The following is a 27772-nucleotide window of genomic DNA, read 5'->3' on the forward strand; positions in this document are numbered from 1 at the left end:
CAAGTTTCTGACTCTCAAACTAAATGATAATTGCCACCATATTACAAGCACTGTTTTCTAGTTCTTTTACTTTGATTTAATACAATAAACATGCCTCAATACACATTCCCAGATCCAAAACAGCCTGATCCCGATTGGATCCAAAGAAAATGATGGTATGCACTCTATAAATTCTTCCTTATCATTACCTTTGCCAATTTGATTTTCCCAACTGCATAAAGATTAAAGTCAGGCATGATTAACATATCCTCTTTAACATGCCCTTACTACCTCCTGATTTATTCTGTCTAACTATAGACTACTCCTATAGGTGTCTTCTTCCTTTTTTTAAACACTTTCACCTGTATGAAGCATCAACTGATCCTAGGTAATTTCTTGCTTTTGTGTTTTTCTGCCCCGCACCAACAATCTACCCAAAACCCTTTCTTTCCTGCCTGTCCTATGGAAGAGTGACAAACTCCTGAAAACCTATGTCCCATCTTCAATCTCCAAGTAACCATGTCGCCAAAATGGCTATGAGAACATACTCATTAACCACGATCTGAGCCGCTAATTAATTTATTTTGTTCCGAACCCCCACACATTTAACGGTCATTCAACTTCCCTTGTTACCATTTTCCCCATTTGCTGCTTTTTTAAAAAACTTGTGTAACCTGTCCCATTCTGGGCATCACTATCAAAATAGTTATCCTGCAATACCACAATATCCTGTTGCTTTGTAAGATTAAGTATTCCCACTCTGCAACCCTTCCCCTTCTAATTAGTTTAAAGCCTTCTCTGCAGCTTGAGTTACTCAATTCACTCAGATGCTGATGAAAGTATTGTGTAAGTGAAGCCCAGCCCAGCGGACCAGCTCCATTCTATCCCAGTACTACACTCAGTTTTCTATGAACTGAAACACATTCCTGTCACACCACTCTTTAAGGCACTCATTTACTTTACTTGCACTTGATGTCAATTTGTCCTTGGCTGAGGTAGCAACCCTGAGATTTTTATCTTGGAAGTTTTGCATTTTAGTTTAGATCCTAGCTGTCCAAAATCCTTTGTCACAACCTTCTTTCTGGTTCTATCAACGTGGTTAGCACCAACGTGGATGATGCCAATTGAAATCCTCTCCTCCCAGACAAAGTTCCCCTCCAGCCCCAAAGAGATGTCCTTGACTCTTGCAGAAGGTAGGCAATACAGTCATCAAGATCTGCTTCCATCATTCCTCTTGACTTGTGACTTATTCACGGCAGGATTCATAGCCTTTTAAATTTTTTTCCTTAATTCATTAGTGGGATGAGGGTATCACTGACCAGGCAGCATTTATTGTCCATCCCTAATTATCCAGAGGGCAGTTCAGAGTCAACCACATTGCTGTGGGTCTGGAGTCACATGTAGGCTAAACCAGGTAAGGATTGCAGTTTCCTTCCCTAGAGGACAGTAGTGAACGAGGTGTGCTTTTCCAACAATCGACAATGGATTCATGATTGTCATTAGACTCCAAATATTCCACTGAATTCAAATCCCACCATCTGGCATAACGGGATTCGAACCCAGGTCCCCAGAACGTTACCTGGGTCTCTGGATTAACAGTCCAGTGATAATACCATTAGGCCATTGCCTCCCGCTTCCTCTTGTATTCTTGATATTTATATGACTGGTCCAGTTTCGCTCCTGGTCAATGGTAATTCCCAGGATATGATCGTGGAAAGGTTCAGAAATGGTAATGTCATCGAATGATGAGACTCAGTTTTGATCAGACCTCGGACACGACCCTTCAGAACTGAGATGTCCTGGGGGTAAGCCGACTGACCCCTAATAACTACAACTATCTTCCTTTATGCTAGCTGTGACTTCAACCAACAGAATCGTTCCCTCCTTTAGATTTGCTAGAGCTACTTGATGCCACACTCAGATAAAAGCAGTCATGATGTAAAGCACTCTCGCCTCACCTCTGAAATTCAGTTCTTTTGTCGGTGTTTGAACCAAGCAACATTGAGCTGGTTATTGCTAAGCAAGTGCAACTTGATAGAACCTGAGCAATTTTCCACTTTTTTGGGTAAATGCCATTGTTATAGCTGTACTGCAACAGCTTGACAAGAAATGTGACAAGTTGTAGAGCACATTTAGTCAACGGTATTCCCAGAATGCTGTCAATGGTATAGCCTTTGCAGTATCAACTGCCTTCAGTCTTTTATTCATGTCTCACAGAATGAGTCAAATTCACTGAAGACTGGCATATGATGTTGAGGACCTCAAGAAGAAGCTGAGATGGATCATTCACAAGACTCTTCCATCTGAAGATTGTTGTAAATTCTTCAGCCTTGTCTGTAAATGATCAATTGTTTAGCCTGAGACTGTGCATTTGTATTCTAGATTTCCCAGTCAGGAGGAACAAGCTTTCAATGTCTACTGTGCCAATTTCCCCAGAACTCTGCATATTTCTTATAAACACCACAAAATATAGATCCAATTTATGCAACCTCTCATCTTAGCACAATCCACATATGCAAGTGACTAATCGAGTGAACATTTACTGTAGTCTTCAGTATACCTGCTTTTTATGGAGGACAAGAATTAGTGGAAATCATCTTCCCTTTCACATCTGATGTTAATCCGAAGTCCTACACGCTACAAAGCTGTGAAGACAATATGGTACAACCATGCCACTCCTATTCCCAGTTACTCACCGTGGTAGCTGTGCTTTAACCTGTTTCTGACACAAACTGTGATACCGCTCAACTTTCAGAAAGCCCTGGTTCAGCATCCGCTGACAAACAGCATCCATCCGTTTGCACACCTATGGAAAAGATGCATGTAACTGAGATCCCCAATGACATCATCAGACAGTTAGGAAACAAACACAGGCAGTAGATACCGTACACTTGCCCAAATCTTGGGGCATGACTTTCACTCCCAAGATGCACGGAATGTCACTTATTTGCAGTTGATTACGATTCCCAGTATGTTATTCCAGTCTCTCTCTGTCATTCTGGAGTGTTATTTCCCTTCTCGCTGCCCTATTGCCAATCCTCAGCATTACTGATGTTCATGGATTGTTGACAGTCATGGATTGATACTGGTGTTAATGGATTGATAGTAATTGCTCAACATGCATTGCCTGACGTTGACATTGATTGACCTTTGTTAATTGACATTGATTAACTGACAATATTTATTGACAGTGATATTAATTGAAGTCCTTGATATCAGTTTATTAGTGTTATTTAATTCTAACTAATTCATATTAATTGATTGATAGATATTAATTTGTGATGTTCATTGATTGACCTTACTCCACAGACATTACTTTATTGATGTTGGTTCAGAACATATGGAGCAGAAACAGACCATTCAGCCCCTTAAGCTTACTCTGCCATTCTCTAAGATCATGGCTGACCTGTCCCATGCCTCAACTCCACAATATTTCAAAAATCCATCTTACTTCTCTTGAAGTACTTTAGTGATTTAGCCTCCCCAACTTCTTGGTAGAGAATTCCAGACATTTGCAACTCTCCACAATTCTTTTATGTCTGTTTTAAGTGAGTTTAAATTTAAATGGAGAGATACTCCAATAAAGGGAAGCATAGAGGGATCTTGTTCTCACAGCAAAAGTAAATCCCAGCAAGGAGGAAAGATTCTGAAAGAGAGATAAACCAACCATAGCTAAATAAAGAAGTGAAGGAAAGTATTATGTTGAAAGAAAAACCATGTATGGAGACTAAAGTCAGTGACAGCCCCGAAGATTGGGATAAATTCAGAGTTCAGCAAACGGGGACTAAAAAGATAACAAAGAGAGAGAAAATAAAACTATGAGAGCAAACTAGCAAGGAATATACTAATGATAAGGTAACATAGTGTGAAGGTGGAGGATCACAGCAAGCCAGGCAATATCAGAGGAGCAGAAAAGTTGGCATTTCAGGTCAGGACACTTCTTCAGAAATGGGGGTGGGGGCTCTTAAATAAATAGGGGGAGTGGGGCTGGGGAAGGTAGGTGGGATGGTGATAAGTGAGTTCAGGTAGGCAGTGGTGGCAGGAGCATATAGGTGGTAGAGAAGGCGGACAGGTCAAGGAGGTGGGGATGAGGGGGTTGGGGAAGGGAGGTGGGGATGAGGGGGTTGGGGAAGGGAGGTGGGGATGAGGGGGTTGGGGAAGGGAGGTGGGGATGAGGGGGTTGGGGAAGGGAGGTGGGGATGAGGGGGTTGGGGAAGGGAGGTGGGGATGAGGGGGTTGGGGAAGGGAGGTGGGGATGAGGGGGTTGGGGAAGGGAGGTGGGGATGAGGGGGTTGGGGAAGGGAGGTGGGATGAGGTAAGAAATTCTTTAAACATTTAAAAAAGAAGAGGGGTCAAAGGTAACATAGACCTTTTAAAAATGAATCTGGGAAGATAGCTATGGGTAACGAGGAAATGGCAGAGGAATTAAATAGATATTCTGTATCAGTCTTTACAACAAAAAATATCTCAAACACCCCATTAATACTAAAGAATACAGGGGAGGAATTAAATACCATCATTAGAGAAGCAGTATTGGGCAAACTAATGGGGCTAAAGGCAGATAAGTCCCTGGCCCAGATGGCTTGCATCCTAGAATTCCAAAGAAAGAAGTTGGAGAGATAGCGGGTACATTGGTAGTAATTTTCCAAACATCCTTGCATTCTGGAGAAGTACAAGTTACTGCTAATGTGACACCCCTATGCAAAAAGGGAGGGAGGCTAGAAGGAGATAACCATGGATCCATTAGCCTAACATCTATTGTTGGAAAAATATTGGAATCATTATTCAAGGAAGCAATAGCAGAACATTTAGAAAGTCATAATATAAGCAAGCAAAGTTGGCATGGCTTCACAAATGTGAACAAAAACAAAGCTGCTGAAAAAGCTCAGCAGATCTGGCAGCATCTGTGGAGGAGAAAACAGAGTTAATGTTTTGGGTCCGGTGACCCTTCCTTAGAACTGGTCACCGGACCCAAAACATTAACTCTGTTTTCTTCTCCACAGATGCTGCCAGGCATGCTGAGCTTTTCCAGTAACTTTGTTTTTGCTCCTGATTTACAGCATCCGCAGTTCTTTTGGTTTTTATTCACGAAAGTGAAATTGCGTCTGACTAATTCATTACAGATTTTCAAGGAAGTCTCAACCAGAGTGAAGAGGTGAAAAAGTAGGATGTGTCCAATCGGACACGGTATTTGACAAGGTATCTCACAAAAGGTTAAGTATTGGCATAGATAGAGAACTGGCTAATGAGCAGGACACCGTGAGTGGGGTTAAGGGGTTTCTTTTCAAGTTGGCAACCTGTAACCAGCAGAGTTCCATAAGCATCAGTGTAAAACTGCAAGTGTTTACAATGTATGTCAGTGATCTGGACGAAGGAAGCCAATGTACTGCAGCCAAATTTGCAGATATCAAAAAAAGTGATAAGGTAAATTGTATTACACATTACCGAGAGATATTGGTTTTCTGAAGAAGGGTCCAGACCCAAAACATCAGCTTTCCTGCTCCTCTGATGCTGCCTGGCCTGCTGTGTTCATCCAGCTCGACACCTTGTTATCTCAGACTCCAGCATTGGCAGTTCCTACTATCTCTGAGATATCGACTGAACTTTATCTCAAGGGGGTTGAAGTATAAGAGTAAGGAAGTCTTATTGCAACTGTATAAAGTGCTGGTGAGACCACTTCTAGAGCACTGTAACCAGTTTTGATCCCATTAGTTATGCAAAGATATCATTTCATTTCATCAGAGGCTGTTCAGAGAAGGTTTACTAGGATAATCCCTAGTATGGAGGGATTGTTGTATGAACAAAAGCTAAACAGGCTGGGATTCTACTCACTGGAGTTTAGAAGAATGAGAGGCAGAATGGCCTACTCCTGTTCCTATTTCAGATGTAAGCACAAAAGTTTAACATGCAGTTGCATCAACAACGGGCAAATGGGAAAGAAAATTTGGCCTTTATTCCCTTTTTTTGAATGCTGTAGCCGTAGTCCCTAGTTCAAGATTTTCCCACTAGTGGAAGCATCTTCTCAACATCTACCCTGTCAAGCCCCTCAGAATATTTCATGAAGATCACCCCTTATTTTTCTGAACACAGGGGCCAAAGCTATACACAGTACTCCTGGTGCAGTTTCACAGCCTGTACAATCGTAACAAGGCTTCCCTATTTTTAAACTTCCACTTCCTAATGATGAAGGCCAAAATTTCATCTGCTTTCTTAATTATTTGCTGCATGCTAACTTTTTATGTTTCTAAGAGACACTTAGACAAAGGTGATCAGATAAGGAATAGAGGGATATGGACTATATAGAGGCAAATGGGATTAGCTTAGATGGTATCATGGTTTGCATAGACATGGTGTGTTGAAGGGCCAATTCTTGTACTGTACTGTTCTATAATCTATGCTCATGCACAAGAACAACCAGATCTGTGTGCTGCACTTTTTTGGACTCTCTCTCCAAGTTGCCTGTCTTTGGATCTTCCTACCAAAGTATATGATATTGCACTGTCCTACATTAAACATGTCCACTCAATATGTCCAGATCTCTTTGGAAACTTATGTTCTCAGCACCACATATTGTCCCACCTAATTTTTTACTTGGCTGATATAGATTGGCAGGACAAGTTAATAGAGCGGTTACGACAGCTGCCTTTATCAGTTACGGCACAGACTGTAAAAGCAGGGAGCTGACGTTGGAGCTGTATGGACATTTGGTTGGGGCACAGATGGAGTACTGCATGCATTTCTAGTCATCTCACTATAGTTACGGTGCGATTCCACTGGAGAAGATTCACTAAGATGTTGCGTGAGATGGAGCATTTCAGCTTTGAAGAGACGCTGGATAGACTCGGATTGTTTTCTTCAGAACAGAAAAGGCTGAGAGAGGAATTGACTGAGGTGTATGAGATTTTGATGGGCATAGGGTGGATTCCAAGCAGTTATTCCCCTTAATTAAACAGTCAATAATGAGGAGGCACAATTTTAAGGTAAGGGGCAGAATGTTTACAGCTGATTTGAAGAAAACACTTTTCACCCAGAGCTGGATGGGAAAATAGAATGCACTACCTAAGAGTATAGTCGAGGTTGGAAATCTCATTCCTTTAAAAAGTACTGGGACGAGCACTTTGTGTAATAACATTCAAGGATGTGAGCAAAGTGTTGGAAAATGTGGTGGGGGCAGATAGGTTGGTGCAAACTCTAAGGGCAAAAGGTCTTTTCTCTGTTGTATAACTTGTCCATGATATTATTTGACAGCCACTGGAGGCCTGATGTTATTTGGTTGGCTTTATCCGATTGATGTTATTTGAATGAGGTTAGTGAACTAATGTTAGATGACTGACATGAGTTGATTGATATTATCTGACTTATGTTGTTTAAGTCACACTGTGTGACTGATGTCTGATAATGACTTGACTGACGTAGTTTGACTGATGCTCTTTAAGACAACAAGCATAGGGCAGAAGCAGAGCATTCAGGTCATCAATTTTCCTCCACCATTCATGAGATCATAGGGTATTTGATTGTTCTCAACTCCACTTTTCTGTCTTATCCCCATAATCTTGGATTCCCTTACTGCGGTCAATAATTCCACAGATTCACTCCCAACTGAAAAGATTAAATTTCTCATGTGTGTTCATTGGACAGCCCTTAATCTTACACTATACTCTCTGGTCCTTGACTCCCCCTACAAGGTAAGATAACTTCTCCATCAAATCTTCTGCATTTCAATAGGGTCACCTCTCATGCTTCTAAATTCCAACGAGTATAGACCTAACCAACTGGACCTCTCCCGATAAGAAAGTCCCTCCCAGGATCAGCTTTGTGAACATTCTCCGGATGGCCTTTGATACAACTTTTCTTTGTTTAGATATGGAGCCCAAAACAGTTTACACTATTCCAGTTGTGGTCTGACCAGTGCCTTGTACAATTTTAGCAAAGCTTTCCTACCTTTTACAAGATTTCATTTGAAATTAATGCCAACATTCCATGTGCCTTCCTTATTAGCTGAACTTAGACATTAGTATTTTGAGATTTATGAACAAGTCAAATCAACAATTATCAACATGCCCCAAATCAGGGTGGCACAGTGGCTCAGTGCCTAGCACTGCTGCCTCATAACACCAGGAACCCAGGTTCAATTCGGGTGACTGTGTGGAGTTTACACATTCTCCCTGTGTCTGCGTGGGTTTCCTCCCACAGTCCAAAGATGTGTAGATGGATTGGCTATGCTAAATTGCCTCAAGTGTTCAGGGATGCCCGGATTAGGTGGGTTATAGGGCGATGGGTCTGGGTGTGATGCTTTGAGGTTTGGTGTGGACTTGTTGGGCCAAAGGGGCTGTTTCCACACTGTAGGGATTCTATGATCTACTCCCAAATCCCTCTATTCTGTAGTTTCTGGCTTTAAATAATTTACAGCATTCGCAGTTCTTTTGGTTTTATCAATAACATTGATATTATTTAAATAATTTTCATTTAAATAATATTCAGCTCCTCTATCCTATTTGCTAAATACATAATCCACATTATATTCCATCTGCCAAATTTTTACCCATTCGCTTAACCTGTCTACATCTGTCTGCACAGTCTTTGTGTCATTCTCACCACTTGTCCTACCTGTTTGTGTCATCTTCAAATGTGGCTACAGTACATACACTTCCTCATCCAAGCTTTTAATATGTTGTAAACAAATGAGGCCCCAGAATTCATGCCTATAACACTCCACTAGTTACATGCTTTCATCCTGAGCATGTTCCCCTTATCACTGTTCTCTATTTTCTTTTAGTTAGCCAGTCCTCTATCCATACTAATAACTACACCCAACACAATGGACTCATCTTATTAAGTCACCTAACACATTCCACCATATCAAATACAATCTGAAAATCCAAACTTCATTATATTCTCTACTGCCTGTTTGTTACCTCTTCAATTGATCGCCGCAAAATTCGTCTGGCATAATTTCCGTCTTATAAAGCCATGCTTGATCATATTATGCATTTGACTGACGATAGTCGACTTATGGTACTTGGTTGAAGTTATGTGACTAATGATAGTGCACTAATGGTAACTGACTAGGAAACAGGAGTTTTTTTTTGGCCTGATGTTAGTTGAATGGTTTTATTTTCCGAATGCTGTTTGACTGGTATGAGTTGACTGATATTTTCCTGCTATGGGATGACCGATGTTATTTTGCTCGATGACTTTGCTCACCATTCTCAGGCCGCTGATCTCATCGTACGACATTAACCCGAGGATAGAGTCGATGGCGACGATCGGGAGGTTGAGCAGGGGATTATTCTGATGCAGTTGCTCTGTCCCGGGATTTGTGTTAAACTCTGTGCCGGTGAGAGGCTCAGGCCCCGAATCTCCCGCGGGCCCGGGTTCAGCCCCAGCGGCTGTTCCGCTCATCTCCGCCATCTTCACAAACCGGACGTGACGTGACCACGCACACTCTGACGTTACCACGTCCGCGCGGACGAAGGACAGCCGCATGCGCATATTGTCGGCGGGAAAATTGACCAATGGGTGAACCTTCCAGATCAGGGAGATTCATCTAGAACAACCAAATTCCTCCAGGGCAAGGAGAATTCACTAAAGCAAGAGAAAGGCGATGGCAAAGTGGTGTTATTGATAAAACCAAAAGAACTGCGAATGCTGTAAATAAGGAACTAAAACGAAGTTGCTGGAAAAGCTCAGCAGCATCTGTGGAGGAGTGACCCTTCTTCAAAACATTGTGGAGCTCTGGGTTCAAATTTCACCATGGCAGATGAATTCAATAAGAATCTGGAATTAAATGTCTAATGACAACCAATTTAACTATTGTTGGAAAAACCCAGAGATAATGGGAACTGCAGATGCTGGAAAATCTGAGATAACAAAGTGTGGAGCTGGATGAACACAGCAGGCCAAGCAGCATCTGAGGAGCACAAAAGCAGATGTTTCCGGCCTAGACCCTTCATCAGATTTCAGGCCCAAAACATCAGCTTTCCTGCTCCCATGATGCTGTTTGGCCTGCTGTGTTCATTCAGCTCCACATTTTGGAAAAATCCATCTGGTTCAAAAACGCCCTTTTGGGAAGAAAATCTACTATCCAGTCCGCAGGACTGAGAGAACCTTCCATAAGAAGAAGAATCATTCATAAAAAGGTGAACCTTCCACACTTCAAAGAAAATCCTCCAGATCAAGGAGAATTTCCCAGAACTGAAAGAACCCTCCAGAATGGACAGGATCTTCTAGAACTGAAAATCCCCCAGATTGGAGAGAATCCTGCAGAACTGAGGTGTGGCAAGTTCTGGAGCATTATTGCTGGAATGCTTCAAGGCTCATTGCCTTTACAGTATCCAGTGCCTCCAACTGTTTCATGATATCATGTGGACTGAATTGAATTGGGCAAAGACTGACATTTGTGGTGCTGAGGATCACCGAAGGAGGCCAACATGCATCATCCAGTCAACACTTCTTGCTGAAGCAAATGCTTCAGCCTTTTGCACTGATGCATTGGTTTCCCTCCATCACTGTGGATGGGGATATTTGTGGAACCTCCTTCTCCAGTAAATTGTTTAATTTTCTACCATCATTTATAACTGGATGTGGCAGTACTGCAGAGCTTAGGTCTGATCTGTTAGTTGTGGAATTGCTTTATTCTGCCTATTGCTTGCTGTTTGGCATGCAAGAAGTCCTGTTTTGTAGATTCACAAAGGTTTACACCTCATTTTTAGGTATGTATGGTATTGATCTTGGCACGTTCACCTTCAGTCTTCATTAAACCAGGGTTGATCTCTTGGCTTGATGATAATGGTAGAGTGGGGAATATACCGCACTTACAATTAACCAGAAACTGTACTGGACTAGTCTTATAAATACAGTGCATACAAGCGCAGATCAGTGGCTCAGAATTCTGCACCACCTGACTCCTCAAAGCCTGCCCACCATCTACAAGACACTAGTCAGGAATATGATGGATTATTTCCTATTTGCATTGATTAATGCAGCTCCAACAACACTCAAGAATTTTCACAACACCTAGGACAAAACAGCCACTTGATTGGCACCACATCCACAAGCATCTACTCTCCACCACTCTCATTCTGTTGCACCAGTGTGCACTATGAACAAGATGTAATGCAGAAATTCACCTTAGATAGCATCCTCTGATGCTGCTTGGCCTGCTGTGTTCATCCAGCTCTACACCTTGTTGTCTTAGATAGCACGTGCTAGTTTTGTGATCGCTTCTATCCAGAAGGACAAGCACCACAGATATGTGGGAATACCACCATGTGCATAGTCCCCTCTATGCTGCTTATCATTTGCTGGTCCTTTATTATCTCTGGGTCAAAATCCAGGAATACCCTACCAAATTACATTGTGGTGGTACCCAATGGAAACTTTCCATAAATTGTTAATTCTCCTTAAACACAGAGATACCCTACAGCATCAGTTTCTACACAACAGGCTGAACCTGGAATAAATTCTCCCCAGAAAAGGGAGATCGAAAGGGTGACTACTGGACCTGACAATAATGAGGGCAGATCTCTGAGATCTGGCGTATTACCACATAGGCTACTGCATCCTGAATTTGAATTTGGAGATTCGCCAGAAAAGAATGATCGCCTGACACAGAACAGAAAAGGTAGATCAGAACAGGGCTGATCCCCAAGCTCTGGGGGCCTCCTCCGCCAGGGGGCAGTAGCAGCAGCAGACACTCGTGCGGGGGCGGTAGAGGACATTCCTTCACCAGGGGCAGGCAGCAGCAGCGGACACTTAGCCAAAAGACAGCAGCAACAGTGAACACTCCTCCTCCACCAGGGGGAGGCAGCAGCAGCAGACACAACCCCCGAAAGGATGCTCTTGTTTCGCGGAGCCCTCGTTGACCGGATGTTTATGGGTGAGCTGAGACGGAAGTTGCTGTTATTGGTGCGGGTTCAGGCTTGTGGCCTGTGGATGGAAGTTGCGGCCTGGACAATGAGTCCGGAGCGAGTCTTACCCGAACCCGAGGATGAGCAGCAGCAGCAGCCTCCGCAGGAATTGGGCGCTGGTCCTGGCCCGGTTCCGGCCCACTGGAGCAGTGAGGAGGAGGAAGAAGAAGAAGAAGAAGAAGAAGAGTCCGGTGGAGGCCCCGGGTCCCCTAGTCCCGGCGGCGGTTATCAGTATCTGCCCTTGAGTCAGGAGCCTGGGCCTGGGGCCGCTGCTGAGCCCGATATCGGGGAGAGGCTGCAGGTACTTGGGGGTTGGGGGAAGTGAGGTGTTCCTCACTTTAGTGTCTGGAATTGGAGACACCTGAAGGCAAATGGTTCCCCTAATCCTGTCAACGTCAGTGTTTGGTGCCTGTAAAGTCCTAGCTGCCTGTGGAGTTCCTGTATGCCTTTATTCCCTTTCCCCATTATTTATTACCACATTTTGTATAAAATGTCGTCTGCGTTTGTCCACCTTTCTCCGTCAATTTGAAATTGTCTTGTATCTCTGAGTATAGGCCATTGATTATAACTGTAGGAAACGTGGCGGTTGTGCTGCTGACTCCTGTTAAGGCTTTCCTCTTATCTGAAAAGAAGCATTCACCACCACTTGCTTCCTATTACTTAGTCAGAAGTCAAATGACACCAGTTTTGACGAAGGAGCTGTGCTCTGAAAGCTTGATTTCAAGTAAACGCAGTTGGACTGTGACCTGGTGTTGTGTGACTTATGACTTTGTCCACTGCAGGACAACACTGGCACCTCCACATCGTCTTGTCACTTAGCCGTGTGTAACTTTTTATCATCTTTTGAAGTCCTTTCTTTATCTTTCCATCTCTTTCTTCACCTAAGTAGATCTGAGGCAGGGTGGGGAGGTGTGTGGTGGAATGACATCATTTTATACAGAATGAGAAGAAGGTGGTTGGACAGTAACAGTCATGCAAATCCAACAAGAACAGTTATGTCAGTTTTAATTTTTGGACAAGGCAGATAAATTCTAATTGGTCAGGGTGTTACCAAAGGAATTCAGCAGAATTTGGCTGTCTCTCTGCCCCTTGTTTAAAAAGGTACAGTCTATTGTCACTTGATTATTTAGTAATTTTGGGATTAGAGGCAGCTATTAGTGTCTTCTATTGAGAAGACTAATGCAAAGAATTTGTTTAATTGCTGTGTGATTTCCTAGTTTCCAAATATTATTTCTCCAGTCTAATTCTGTAAGGGGCCATTGCTCATTTAGCCTTTTCTGTTCTTTGTATGAATTTAAAGAAGCTCTTGCTATCCATAGTACCTACAAATCTACTTTGAAGTTTATTTTCTCCTTTTTTTTTGCTCTCTTTTGTTGGTTTTTAAGATTTTACAATTCCAGAAGGAATGCAATCTTCATCCTAAGCACATGACACTAATGTTTGTTGCACAGTGTCACCCTTTGGTTCAAAGAGAGGAGTTTGAGTGGTCTAGCAGGTTTAAAAATAGATATATCTCCAGGGCTGGATGAAGTGTAATCCAGGCTGTTGAGTGAGGCAAAGGAGAAAATAGCACGGGTGCTGGCAGTCATTTTTAATTCTTCTCTGGCTACAGGAAAGGGACCAGGTGACTGGAGGACAGCCAGTGTTGTACTGAAAGGAGCAAGAGATAAACCAGGAATTTGCAGGCTGCTCAGTCTCGCCTCATTGGTGGGGAAACTATTGGAAGCAACTGTGAAGGACAGAATTAATCTGCTTTTGGAGATGCAGGGGTTATTCAAGGACAGTCGGCATACTTCTGTTAAAGGGAATTGTGCGTGACCAACTTGATTGAATTTTTCAAAGAGATTACCAGGTGTTTAGATGTGGGTAATGCATTTGATGTGGTCAACGTGGACTTCAGAAAGGGTTTTGATAATGTCCCATGTGGGAGACCAGTAGCAAAGGTAAGAGTCCTTTGTATTCAAGGAAATTTTGGCTAATTGAATTCCGAAATAATTGGTGTTTTTGTGAATGGAAGTCTTTGTCCAACAAGCTTCCACAGGGATTGATTTTGGGACCCTTGCTGTTTGTGATATCTATAAATTGTTTTAACTTGAATGTTGGAGGGTTGATCAGTAAGTTGATGGATGATATGAAAATTGTTGATGTGGCAACTATTGAAGAGGATTGCCTTAGATTATTGCAGGATATAGATGGGCTGGTCAGAAAGGCTCATTAGTGTGAAATGGAAATCAGTCCAGTTAAGTGAGTTGATGAACATGGGCAATACAAGTAAGGCAACAGTAGGACCCTGGGATACCCTGAGGTTTGGAAGAATCTTACTGTGCATTTCCATTGGTTCATAAAGTCAGAAGTCACACAACACTAGATTATAGTCCAACAGATTTATTTGAAATCACAAACTTTCAGAGCATTGCTCCTTCATCAGGTGGAGACACTGCCTAGTTTCAAATTAACCAGGTGTTGTGTGACTTCAGACTTTGTCCAGCCCGGTGCACCACTGGCACCTCCACACCACTGGTCCGTAGAAAGGTAGGTAAAGTGTTTAAGAAGGCATTTGGAATATTAACTGAGGCATAGCAAGATGCTGATGTTTGGTACACCTGTCCTCGCGAGTATGGAGAATCCATCTCAAACAACTTTGGTACTTTTCAAGGGTCTTGAGGTGGTGTCAGTACAAAGCCCAAGTTTTGGATCTGTATGGAGGAGTCAGAATGATGACTGCCTTCTACCCAAGGATCGTGGTACCAGCATGGATCATCAGAGTCTTGTCTTTAGGTACCTGAAGGCAGTGCTTGCAGATTGGATGCAATGTTAAATCTTTGAAAGATGTCAGCTTTTGAGAGAGGAAATCTTCCACATTTAGGAAGATTTCTCCTTTGATCTTAATTGAGGGATGGTTCAGAACTTGACTTGGGGTGGTTTGCTGAGAAGGAATCAAGTCTTTTTGAGGTTGAGGATGAAACTGATTCTTCAGTTTGCTTCCACAAAGGCATTAAGTTATGCTTGAAGATTCTCTCCTGAGAGAGCAGAGCTGACATTGACACCTGCATACTGAAGTTCCACAAGTGACTCAGTATTGTTTCTTTTCTTGGACTTCTACTGGTTGAGATTGAAGTGTTTTCTGTCTATCCTGTAGAAATGTCTGCGCTGCTGGAAGATTTGTTGAAGAGTAGTGGCGATGAAGATAGAACAGAAAATTATTGTCACGTGTACTTTTGCAGATACAATAGTGAAAAATTTCCTAAGTCACTCGCAATAAAATAAATTTAAGACAAAGTTCATAGTTCAGTGTACAGCTCCTGGGCATGGGAAAAGCCAATTAAAGATGGTGGAATACCTGAAAGACACACTTGGGATGAGACCATCACGCTCAGCTGCTGGCATTCTGGGCCAGAAACCTCCTCCAAAGAAGACTGCATGCCAGGCTGAGTCTGCCACTCCTCCTGTTCACATGGGGGTGACATGTCCATGCTGGGACAAGATGACCACACCAGGTTACTCGGAGCCAACTCATTGCTGAGGAGGGAGAAGCAGTATTTATTTGAAGATGGACAAAAGGGTGGGGGTGATGACACATCTCTGTGTCTCCTACCTTGGCTCCCAGGGATTCTGTCATATTACCATTGGTGAGGACTGTCACCAGCATCTTGTCATGGAGGGTGTAGATGAATTTCATTGGACAGCCAGCCTTTGACAGGGTCTTCCAATGCACCTCTTGATTGATTGATTGATTGACTGACTGAGGCAAAAGTCATCTCCAGGTTGATGAAAGCTATCCAATGGCTAGTGTTGCTTCTGGCATTTCTGAGTAATGAAAATCATTCGAGGCATGGTGATTCAGTGGACAGCACTGCTCCCTCACAGTACTAGGGACGTGGGTCGGATTCCACCCTCTGGCAACTGTCTGTGTGGAGTTTGCACATTTTTGCACTGTCAGCGTGGGTTTCCTCCGGGTGCACTGGTTTCCTCCTGCAGTCCAAAGATGTACATGTTAGATGGACTGGCCATGCTAAATTGCCAATAGTGATCATGGATGTGCAGTCTAGGTAGATTAGCCATAGAAAATGTAGTGTTACTTGGATAGGGTAGGGGCTAAGATGCTCTTCGGAGGGTTGGTGTAGATTCAATGGGCCAAATGGCCTACTTTCACCCTGTAGGGATTCTCTGTCCCTGTTTGGGCAGAAGCCACAGTGGCTGTCAGAAAGGGTTTTCTCAGAGACTGGGAGAGGGTGCTTAGTGAGGATTTGGGCGATGGCCCTGTCTGTAATGGAAATTAGGGAGAGTCCTTGGTAGTTTCCACAGTCCACTTTGTTTCCTTTCTTGAAGATGGCGATGGCAGCATTCCTGAAATCAGCAGGGATTTTTTTTTCACTTTGTCTCATTTCCAGGATAGTTGACGGAGATGATGGGTAAGCACTGTTTCTACAAGTTTGAAAATCTCTGCTGGAATCCCATCTACACCTGCACCTTTTCCATTCTCTATGGAAGCTTAAATTTCTGCCGACCTGGGTGGGAATCCTGGTTAGCCTTTGGGGATTTTCCAAAAATATTCTCCTCAATGATTATCTCATGGTTTTAGGAGTTCTTTGAAGTGTTCTCTCCATTTGGAGGCTTTGTCTCAAAAGGGTGCTGTCACTACATTTTTGGTCCATATTTGTTTGGCACTGAAGCAGACCTGGGTGTCATGCTTGCTAGTAAGGAATTGCACCTCCTTACCTTTCTCAGATTGCTGTTTTGGCTCTTGATTTTTGCCATAGACACGGGGAGAATGTGCAAACTCCATACAGATAGTCACATGAGGCTGCAATCAAACTCAGGTCCTTGGGACCACTGAGGCACCAGTGCTAAGCACTGAGTCGCCCTCTCAATCTGCTAAACTCCAGTGAATATAATTCTAAACAATCTAGACCCTCTTCATACATCAATCCTGCAATCCTGGGAAATGGTTCTGTAAACCTTTGTTACAGTCTCTCCATAGCCAGAACATCCTCCCTCAGATAAGGAGACCAAAACTGCACACAATACTCCAGATGGGGTCGACCAAGCACTATACAATTGCAGAAAGGCATCCCTGCTTCAGTACTCAAATATAAGTGAAATATGTGCGAATGACATTGGTGATTGAGTGTGGCTGGGGCTGATCTCCATTCAGAACCGCAAATGATCTGAGAACAGTGGAATTATGACAGTTTAATTTGTCGATTTTGCAATGATAGATTATCCTATTTCAACAACACTGTGTTGGTATCAGCATGCATGCTGTGGCCCTCATAAGGTGAGTGGCACTTTGTGAAATGAAGAAACTTATCCACTAAAGAATAACTGATTGATTCACTAAACCAGAAATCATGGAAAATTCTGATATCCTTATTGCAGTCACAAATAATGGCTGAATTCATCATGTTGTTGCTTAGGGACTGTAGATTTTTTAAGCAGGCTAGAATTTCCAGATCTTCTTCATATGGTGAGATCAGGATACAGTTCAATTGTTCACAATTCTTGAAGTTATTGCTTACAGAATTTCTGTACCTATTTGCCATTGGGTTTGAATGTATTGAATTTTATGCAAAGCCATGCAACATCTTCTTGGTCTATGACAACACACTCCCTAATGATGTGCTTGATGTCAGGTGGAAATGGAAGGCTTGTAACATTGCATAAGCTGCACTTGATTCTCTAACTGGCAGTGTGCTTGCCCTGCAGTGATTCCTGCTCGCAATGCCTTGAAACTTTCTGTGAGGAAAGCTGGCATTCTGGAGACCAACCCAAGGCATATTCCTGTTGCTGGCCTCTAGGTTATGCCACAAAGTTGGAAAAGATGCAACATTTTGTGGTGACAACTAGGACCCAAAAGGACACTACTTGCAAGTAGCATTTGTGTAGGGCCAAGTAGTGCTCTCTCTGGATGCTTAGTCAATGCCCACTGGCAGCGTTATATAATACAGGAATAGTGCCAGATGACTGGAGGATAGCAAATGTGGTTCCCCTGTGCAAGAAGGGGAGTAGAGACAACCCTGGTAATTATAGACCAGTGAGCCTTACCTCAGTTGTTGGTAAAGTGTTGGAAAAGGTTATAAGGGATAGGATTTATAATCATCTAGAAAAGAATAAATTGATCAGGGATCGTCAGCACGGTTTTGTGAAGGGAAGGTCGTGCCTCACAAACCTTATTGAGTTCTTTGAGAAGGTGACCAAACAGGTAGTTGAGAGTAAACCGGTTGATGTGGTGTATATGGATTTCAGCAAGGCGTTCGATAAGGTTCCCCACAGTAGGCTATTGTACAAAATGCGGAGGAATGGAATTGTGGGAGACATAGCAGTTTGGATCGGAAATTGGCTTGCTGAAAGAAGACAGAGGGTGGTAGTTGATGGGAAATGTTCATCCTGGAGACCAGTTACTAGAGGTGTACCGCAAGGGTCGGTGTTGGGTCTACTGCTGTTTGTCATTTTTATAAATGACCTGGATGAGGGCGTAGAAGGATGGGTTAGTAAATTTGCAGATGACACTAAGGTCGGTGGAGTTGTGGATAGTGACGAAGGATGCTGTAGGTTGCAGAGAGACATAGATAAGCTGCCGAGCTGGGCTGAGAGGTGGCAAATGGAGTTTAATGCAGACAAGTGTGAGGTGATGCACTTTGGTAGGAGTAACCGGAAGGCAAAGTACAGGGCTAATGGTAAGATTCTTAGTAGTGTAGATGAGCAGAGAGATCGGTGTCCATGTACACAGATCCTTGAAAGTTGGCACCCAGGTTGACAGGGCTGTTAAGAAGGCATACAGTGTTTTAGGTTTTATTAATAGAGGGATCGTGTTCCGGAACCCAGAGGTTATGGTGAAGCTGTACAAAACTCTGGTGCGGCCGCACTTGGAGTATTGCGTACAGTTCTGGTCACCGCATTATAAGAAGGATGTGGAAGCTTTGGAAAGGGTGCAGAGGAGATTTACTAGGATGTTGCCTGTTATGGAGGGAAGGTCTTACGAGGAAAGGCTGAGGGACTTGAGGCTGTTTTCATTAGAGAGAAGAAGGTTGAGAGGTGACTTAATAGAAACATATAAAATAATCAGAGGGTTAGATGTTAACCAAAGTCAAACTTGGAACCTGGAATGTATGAACTCTTGTGATAATGAGCAAAACAGTTGTCCAGAATGAAAAGTTGTCCTTGTTGCCTATGACTCTGGCACCTTGTCATTGGTATTGCTGCCCTGCAGGAGACTCAGAAGAGCAGGCCAAGGGCAGCTGAAGGAAGAAGATGGTGGTTATGCTTTCTGGAGAGGAAAACCTAAGGATCAACCCAGGACACATGGAATTGGATTTGCTATCAAGAACAAAGCTCTTCAACTGACTCTCTGAACCTCCTGTTGGCATCAATGGTCGCCTCAATACTTGGTCTGTACCTTGCCACTCAGTGTAGTAAGTGCATATTTGAAGTTGCTGCTGACGCAAAGATTGTTAGTGTTGATGCTGTAAAATTACAGACATTCGTTGGAGAATGGGCAAGACTATCGCAATAGATTTCAATGTAGGCAAATTAGATAATCTACTTTAGATATAAAAGTTGGTGTTCTCTTAAATTGTGAACAAGTGAGAACAGTGCAGACCATATAGACCTAGGAATCTGTCATACAGCTCATTGAAATGTCATGACTAGGTGCAGAGAGTAATTAAAGACCAGTTTAAAATTTTGGTTTATATATCTGTGGCACAGGAATACGGAGGGCTAGAAGTCATGCTTCAGTAATAGAGATTGAATATGACTGCATCAGAAGGTTGTGCTAACTTTAGAGGGAATGCATGTAAATTTACCACAACTATGTCTGGACTTCAAAGGTGAAACTCTGAGGAGAGATTTCACAAACTAGGGTTATGGTCTCTGGAATTTAGAAGATTATGGTGTCCAGGATGAGTGGTTACAGTCAAAATGACAAGTTGATCTTTTGGGAGTGAAATTAGGAAATAATTCTAAACACATTGGTGGGAAAGGTTGGAATTACCTCTGCAAACAGCAGTGGATGCTAGATCAATTGTTAATTTTCAAACCGGTTAATGGATTTTTGTTAATCATGGTAGAGGTGGTTTAAAAAAAACAATACTAGCAGGTCATGGTTTAAGGAGTAGCAGAGCAGTCATAGTGAAACCTTTTAAATTGCCTTACCCTAATAACCACACCGCCACTCATTGAAGCTTTTACTTCCATTTTTCTTGTAGTAAAGCTTACAGTGTGTCTCATGGTATTTTTCTGTTTGAGTTCCTTTTTTCAGATTCACTCCTAGGAGCCCTAGTAGGTGCATAGGCTTCCCGTGCAAATTGCAGCATTCTGAACAGTGTCTCACTTTATTACAATGGAAACACTTAGGCCTTTGATTTTTCATCTCTCCCCTCAGCATCCTACTTTCTGATCTGAGGAGGGGGTCTTGGGACATTCCTACCTGTATTTTCTTTACTCTGACTACTTGCCTTCCTTTCATTCTCCTACACCCTGGCCTTCTGAAGTTTTGGGGCTAATGGAGAAAACGTTTGTTTTGTGAATCAGCTAATTTATTGTCTGGGGCATAATTTAGTAGCAGTTATGATGTAAGGAGTAACAGTTCTATTAGAAAAGAGTTTTTACATTGTTTCAAGAGCATTATGTTTCAAAGCTTCAAAGCTCAGTCTTTAAGTCTGTCATAATCCATAAAAACGTCCTCTAACACTGCTAATTGAATTTCTTGTGCTCCGTCTATTAACTTACTTTGCAGTGGGCAATGTTCAGTTTTCCTTTGGCAGGGACGTTTGTTTTACTGCTTCCTCTAATGACGTCAATCATGCCACCACATCATGCTCAAAATATGGTAGGGCCTGCACACATTGCAACAATTTCCTGTTAGACCTTAGATGATTGATACTTTCTGTATTGGAGTCTTTTTAACGTCCAACATGTTTTGTTAGCTGCAGAATTCTGTCAGTGTCCCTGATCTCTAACCTCTTTTTGTCTTTCCTCTTTCAAATTCAAGTTCTCATTTCCATCTCCTTTCGCATTCTTTCCATTCCAAAGCTTTATTTATCATGCTGTAGAGAAGGATTACATCGTAGTGGCTCATGCAGGGTGAGTCTGGAGTCACGTACAGGCCAGACTGGAATAAGGCATTAGCGAACCAGACGGGTTTTTAAAAACCCAATCTACGGTGATATCCCATACCTGCAACATCTTCATATAATATGCCTTAGTATGAACCTACATGCAGAACAAGAGCAGGAGTAGATTTTTCTGTCCTTCGAGCCTCCTCGAGCCAAGCCAAATTCCTGGCATTCCAAATGGAATTCCATCAAGAAATGCGTTGAGCTGGATCCAATATGCAAACCACTGAGAAATAGAACCAGAAGTAATGCCAACATCCCACAAACTGAGCCTGATAAATAACATGCAGGACAGAACACCAACACTTCACCAGAGGCACTCTGACGATGTTACCTAAGAGGGGGACGAAATGTCCGCAGTCTCTCTCACCGGCTTGGCGAGCAAGTCTGCAACTTCATAGTTTCTCCTTGTTTCTGTTTCTAATGGGAGCATCCTTATTTTCAAACTGTTCCCCCATTCTTGTCTCTCCCACAAAATGAAATGTTATTCGAATCTATTCTTAAAGTACATTAGTGAAGCAGATAGGTTTTCCCACCAATTGACAATTGTTAGATGGTCGTCATTGGACTCTTCATATGTGTTTTTTTAAAATTGAAATTCCACCATCTGCTATTTGGGATTTGAACCCGGGTCCCCAGAACATTTGCTGGGTCTCTGGATTAACAGTCATCACCTCCCCTTTAGGAGATCAGAGTCACCTTCTCAGTTCACCCAGGCAAAGTGGACAGCAACAGTTCTGAAATTACCAAGTGTGGGGCTGGATGAACACAGCAGGCCAAGCAGCATCTTAGGAGCACAAAAGCTGACGTTGCGGGCCTGAACCTTTCATCAGAAAGCCCAGGCCCGAAACGTCAGCTTTTGTGCTCCTCTGCTGCTTGGCCTGCTGTGTTCATCCAGCTCCACACTTCGTTATCTCGGATTCTCCAGCATCTGCTGTTCCCATTATCTCAGCAACAGTTCTGACTCAGCTTTCAATTCTTCATACTGTCTCAGCAACAGCCCCGAACCATATCGTAGAAACACGTCAAACAAAAAAGCAACTTGAGTTCTGCTTCAGTCCAATAGACTGACACCCTGCAATCTCTCACCATTCATCTGGTACCATCTGCTTGAACATAGGGTCTCTACCAGACTTGCTGGACCCAATCCGAGGTATTGATCTTGTTAATAGCCAAATTCTGCTATCTGTTTAAACAGTTTTTTTTTCTTGGGTTGCTGTGTTTGTTAGAACCATTTTAAGCAAAGCTTAGACTGCAATTATCCTCCAGGCCTGGCCCCTCAAACAAACACAGGTTGTTTGGTCTGCTCTCTTCCTTTTACCATAAGCTGTCTCAAAGACGAGTCATTTCCAACTCATTCCAATTCAAAATTGATTAAAGAATAATGAAAAATCAATGATGGTTCTAACTACCCAATCAAATCATTTAATAACATTCCACATTTCACCTGGACCTCTGCTTAACTTTCTATAGGTCAGCTAACACAAGCTTAGCCTGTTTCATTTAATAATTTTTCAGTCCCACTATCATATGGTTCTAGTGATCACTCATCATTTACTTTATAACTGTAAGGTAGAGCGAATGGTTGTCTCAAAGTAGGTTTGGATAAATTCTTGACCTTGCATTTGGTCATTTCAGGAATTGCGACTTTATCTCCCTGAAGCACCAGTGGACAGTGACGAGGAGGAGGAAGAGGGAGGAACTCCAAGCAGTCGGCAATCTATACCCATGGACCCAGGTAAACCATCAGTAAGGGGAATGGGGTAAAATAGTGGCAGCTAATCACAGAGAGGTGCTGTAATGGAACCAGTAGTCATCCAGAGAGTGTGCATAATTATCCTGAAGGAATAAATTATTCAGAGAGAGAGCAGGAATAGACCCTGATGATTGCCCACAGTTAGTGGTGGGGGAGATGGAATAGACCCTGATGATCCCTTGCAGAGAGGCCAGAGAAGTACATAGAGAGTGAGGATAAACTGACACAAGCAGCTCAGTGGTTAGCACTGCTGACTCTCAGCATGGGATCCAGGTTCGATTTTACCCTCAAGTGACTGTGCAAACTAACTCCACGCAGATATTCTCCCCCTGTCTGCTTGGGTTTTCTCTGGGTGCTCCTGTTTGTCCTCTCAGTCCAAAGATGTGCAGGTAGGTGTTTAGCCAAATCTTACCCTGTAGTGGCCAGAGTGGGGTTTTTTTTTGGGGGGGGGGGAGGTGTTGGTGTTTGTGATTAGTGTTAGCCATGGTTAAAAACCCCATGTGGGGTTGTGGAGAGTGGGTCTGGTGGGCTCCTTTTCAGAGGGTTGGTGCAGACTTGATGGACCAAATGGCCTCTTTCTTCACTGTAGGGATTTTATGACTCACCTAGGGAGAGAGAAAGAATATAGACCTTGATAATCGACTAGAGAGCAGGGTAAGATTACTTTGTTAATCACCCTGAGACGGGGGTGTAGACCCTGAAATGGCTCAGAGGGAGAGCTATTAAATGCTGATGATCACCTAGAGATAGACAGATGGGGAGTGTATTTTGATAATCACCAAGAGGGCTGGGTGGTGTTATAGGCCGTGTAATTGCTTAGATACAGAGGGTATAGATGTTGATAAACAGAGAGAGGGAAAGTAGACCCTTAAAATCACCCAGAGCGGGGGCGAGAGAAGGAATGGACTTGGAGCCAGTGTTAGTCAGCAAGATTGGGGTAAACAGAATGTGAAGATTATGAGCTTACTAGCTATTTTTTGGATAAATTCAGAGTAAATGTCATTGGAAGCTAACTAAAGTGTGATGGTTTTGTTGAGTTTGGAAGTGAAACAAGTATGGGTCAGAATATCCTTCTCACCTGCACTTATCTTCCTATATCTCTCTTTAACAAAAATAAAACTTGATTGACCAGTGGCCGAGTGCTGGGAGAGAGGCTGAAGTTAGAAGTTATTTTTGTGTGCCACTATCACTAGCTCCTCCAACTCTTAGATGTCTTTTTCTTGCAGAACATGTGGAATTGGTGAAGAGGACCATGGCTGCAATCAAGATCCCAAGCCTGGGAGTCCCTTCGTGGGCCCAAGAAATCTCTGATGAACAATGGCAGTCTGTCGTTCAACAAACAATAGAAACCAGGCGCTCAACATTGGAAGTAAAGGAGCGGGGTCAGCAATGACCCTGGTTCTATTCTGCAGAATCCATATGATGACAAACCTGCAATTGTTGTAAGTACAACAAATCAGATACCTGGAAATATTCCTCGCCACCTCCTGACAGGCTTGCTGCTGGCGATTCAACCCCTGCTGCGGGGCTGCTGCCAGCGATCCATGTTCCCCAACCCCCCCCACCCCCCAGCAGGGTTGCTGTCCTTTCCAGGAGATCAATTTGTTTTTGTTGTTGTAGACAGCCATAATGTCTTGAGGTGCTCCATTTGGTCACTTTCAACTGCCTGTTTCTAGTCTGATTAGAAGGAACTGTGTACAAGTCATGTGACACTGACTCCCTCATTCTCCTTCCTTGTTTCTAGAGCAGATCTGTAGTTGATGTGAGCTTGAGAGCTTTCTACTGGGTCATGTAATTAGAACTTGCATCCTGGCTTTTGTGTCAGAGCTGAATTTATGTATTGCTCAGATGTGTTACACTCAATCCATGACAGGAAATCCCTGGAAATGAGTGAACACTCATCTGGCTATTAGCAGGGACCAGAAGGTACTCACTGTGCTGTTGTCCTGATGTATCATCATGAATATAGTACAAGTGTTGGAAGACTGGAAAATGTATTGGATCTCTTAGGAACTGAGTGACATTGAACACTGGAAACAGTGCCTTTCTTGGCTTTGACGTGCTCTGTTCCCAGGTGTATGTTTGGGATTAAAGCAATGGATGGACAAAGTCAGGAGGACTAAGGTTTAAATTCTGACTGCAGCAAAAATTTAACTAATTGCAGTTGACCAGTTGCACTAATTCTCCACCACTTTCCATTGTTTGTAGTAATTCCATTTCATTCTTCTGTATTCTGCTAATTGTTTTATTTTACTATAAACAGTTTATTGAACCTTTTTAAATTTAGTTGAGCAAGTTCACATTAACTCCACAGCCCTCAGTAGAGGTCACCAATTTCCAACTGAGTTCAAACCTGTTCTGCATCTTTCGGGGATGAAAATGTCAATGTGGAGTGAGGCTGGAGAGTGTGCAGACATTTCATAGTGGGTTGAGAGCACAGTAATATCTCAAAAAGGGAAAGTAGAGATACATCGTTGGACAGTTGGTATTGGCAAGTAGTAAATTTCATACTGCTGCTAGAGTGGTTTTATTAACATTGAATCTTGTGCTGTACTTAAAATAAAACAGAAATTACTGCCAGATCTGCTGTATTTACTGTATCTGTGGATGTTTCGGGAACTCTGTATTCTGCAGGGGGTAGAGGGGGTCATTGGATCCAAAACATTTAACTCTGCTTTCTCTCCACAGATGCTGCCAGACCTGAGTTTCTCCAGAAATTTGTTCCATTGCTACACCTGTCCTGGGAGTGTTTGATGGGGATGTTTTGCTTCAGTGTAAAATAGGTATCAAGCCCATGTGTATCTTTCCAGCATTACCTCCTTGCAGTCTTGTGTAAACAAAGAATGTAAAACATTTGTTACATTATTAATAAAATGTTGTTGAGACTATTTGCAACTGGTAACCAAGATAGCCTGTTCAGCTGTCATGCCTGATATGACTGATTTTGATGTTTCTGGTCCTACTTTGGGATTTCAGCTTTAAGGGTAAAAGTTAATGATTTACGTATGTACCTGTTCTAGCCTTAATTGTAATGCTAGCCCATTTATCAAGCTGTGAGTCCCAAGTGTTTGTGCCGCACTGCTCTCTATCTAACTACATGGTAAGGCCAAAAACGTTACAACTGTATTTTGACAAATTTCTCTTGGTTAACTGTTACTGTGTATGTGGTGTGATGACCAGTTTTGTTTGACAATGCAGGCATTATCTTCATCTGCCAAGGTAGGACCTGGGAAAGCAGGTTAGATAAACATGGTCTTCCCTTTTTGAGTTTGGATGGTGCAGGAACTTTTGATGCTTTACCCCCTAATGTCTTCAGCTATTTCTTGAGGTCATGTGAAGGCAAAAATATGGCAAAGGCTGGGGGAAATGGACAACTTTCCAGAAATGGCACTGAAGACTTGTGCTACAGAACTGGTCATATCCCTAGCCAATCTGTTCCAGTATATCTACAACACTAATATCTACATGTCAATATAGGAAATTGACTGAGTATGTCCTGTGCACAAAGACAAATGCAACGTGACATATTGCTGCTGTTGACGTGACCCCTCTGATACTTTCCTGATCATCACTGGCAGTGCTATCATATAGTGCTTGCTCCTGAGTTCATTACAACATTGTTCAATACTTATTTTTGAGTTTGAGGTGAGGGTGTGTGTCCTTGACATCGAGACAGCATTTGACTAGAATGGCATCACAACCCTTGAAAATTTGAGTCAGTGGGAATTGGAAGTATATTCATTGGAGTCATACCGGCAAAGGAAGATGGATGTGGTTGTTAGTCAATCATCTCAGCTCCAAGACATCTTCAGCTGTTTCATCAATGACTTTCCCTCTAGCTTAAGGTCAGAAGTAGGAGTGTTTGCTAATGGTTGTATAGTGTTCTGCATTATTCAGACTGCTTCACTATCAAAGGAATTATGTCCAAAGGCAGCAAGGCTGGGGTGATCTCTAGTCTTGACCTGGAAAAATGGCAAGTAACATTCACATCACAAGCATGAGGTTCTCGCCGTCCTCATCAAGACAGAACCCTTGGACATTGTCTGCAATAACTGGTGTTTGCTCTCAGTGGCAGGTATAACGCCCGAATCACAAATTGTACTTTCTCACCTTCAATTGTCACTCCTGTTTATGTTTCACTTAATCTAAATCCTTTCATTTTTATCTCCCTTTAGTGTAGCATGCATTTATTTTCTGTTTTAAAAAAAAACTGCTGATTGCGGTATCTATTCTTATAATCACAGCCTGGCTGTATTCACAAAATAACATTTCTTGTGAGACCCAGTTTATTTTTGTTCTGTACATACATGAACATTTGTACAAAATATGACATTTCAATACTATGTAATACTCTACCTAAAATAAAGTTCAACATATGTACAAATATTAACTGTAAGCAGCTTAATAATGTCAGTCAGAAAATTAGAGATATTTCACTTTCAGGTACTTCCCCACCTGCAGTTGCAGTAGCAGTGAGAATACCTACAGAATCTCGTGTCTCTGCAGGTCCCTGGGAGGCCCTCAATTCTTTATTCATTTTCAACCCTTTGACTTTTTAAACCTTGAGGATACTTTTTTTGAGAATTGAAAAATAGATCCAAGTTCCCAGTTAGAATCAGATGTCAGTGATTGATTATCTTTTATAGTTCATAAAGTTAAGCGGTACAGAACTTATACCTGTTCAGTTATTTCCTGATGATGATATGATTCAGGTATAATGTTCAATGTTAAACATTAAAACATACCAGCTTGGCAAGCTATTTAATAGTGTCACTGTAAGACTTCTGTACTTAAAGGCCATAGTGCAAATGGACTGATTGATTTCATTCTAATCCATAGTTGTGTGTGTGCTGGCACTTTCCAAGCAATGGTTTAAGATCTCCTTAACCCAGAAATCACGACTCATGCCAAATAAATTACAGCTGCTTTATTGAAGAATCCGAAGTCCAGAATCTTTTGTTGATGTATGCAGCATCCTTTCATACTTTGCACTAAGTGGCACTGCTCCTGTA

The 27772-nt window shown here is 42.5% G+C and overlaps 2 protein-coding genes across 2 annotated transcripts in view; one reads left to right on the plus strand and one right to left on the minus strand.

Annotated features, from left to right (window-relative positions):
* The window catches only part of fbxo28 (F-box protein 28), a 45019-nt gene extending 35610 nt beyond the window's left edge, over positions 1-9409 (minus strand). The window contains exons 1-2 of the mRNA XM_048531211.1: positions 9184-9409; positions 2676-2785 (exon numbers count right to left, since the gene is read on the minus strand). Coding sequence (XP_048387168.1) covers positions 2676-2785; positions 9184-9390 — 317 coding nt within the window. The 5' untranslated portion in view covers positions 9391-9409. The remainder of the gene's footprint in view (positions 1-2675; positions 2786-9183) is intronic.
* A 2390-nt stretch (positions 9410-11799) lies between these two features.
* mea1 (male-enhanced antigen 1) lies at positions 11800-27698 on the plus strand. The gene is made up of 4 exons (XM_048530790.2): positions 11800-12189; positions 22643-22742; positions 23987-24202; positions 25449-27698. The coding sequence occupies exons 1-3, from the start codon at positions 11815-11817 to the stop codon at positions 24151-24153; spliced, it is 642 nt and encodes a 213-aa protein (XP_048386747.2). The 5' UTR covers positions 11800-11814; the 3' UTR covers positions 24154-24202; positions 25449-27698.
* Positions 27699-27772: the final 74 nt, after the last annotated feature.

The sequence above is a fragment of the Stegostoma tigrinum genome, chromosome 4 (genome assembly GCF_030684315.1).
Source record: "Stegostoma tigrinum isolate sSteTig4 chromosome 4, sSteTig4.hap1, whole genome shotgun sequence".
NCBI classification, from domain to species: domain Eukaryota; kingdom Metazoa; phylum Chordata; class Chondrichthyes; order Orectolobiformes; family Stegostomatidae; genus Stegostoma; species Stegostoma tigrinum.

Coding starts and splice junctions, on each gene's coding strand:
- mea1 (XM_048530790.2), top strand. CDS start 11,815: ATGCTCTTGTTTCGCGGAGCCCTCGTTGACCGGATGTTTATGGGTGAG. Junction 12,190..22,642: donor ATATCGGGGAGAGGCTGCAG/GTACTTGGGGGT, acceptor TGGTCATTTCAG/GAATTGCGACTTTATCTCCC. Junction 22,743..23,986: donor ATCTATACCCATGGACCCAG/GTAAACCATCAG, acceptor TTTTTCTTGCAG/AACATGTGGAATTGGTGAAG.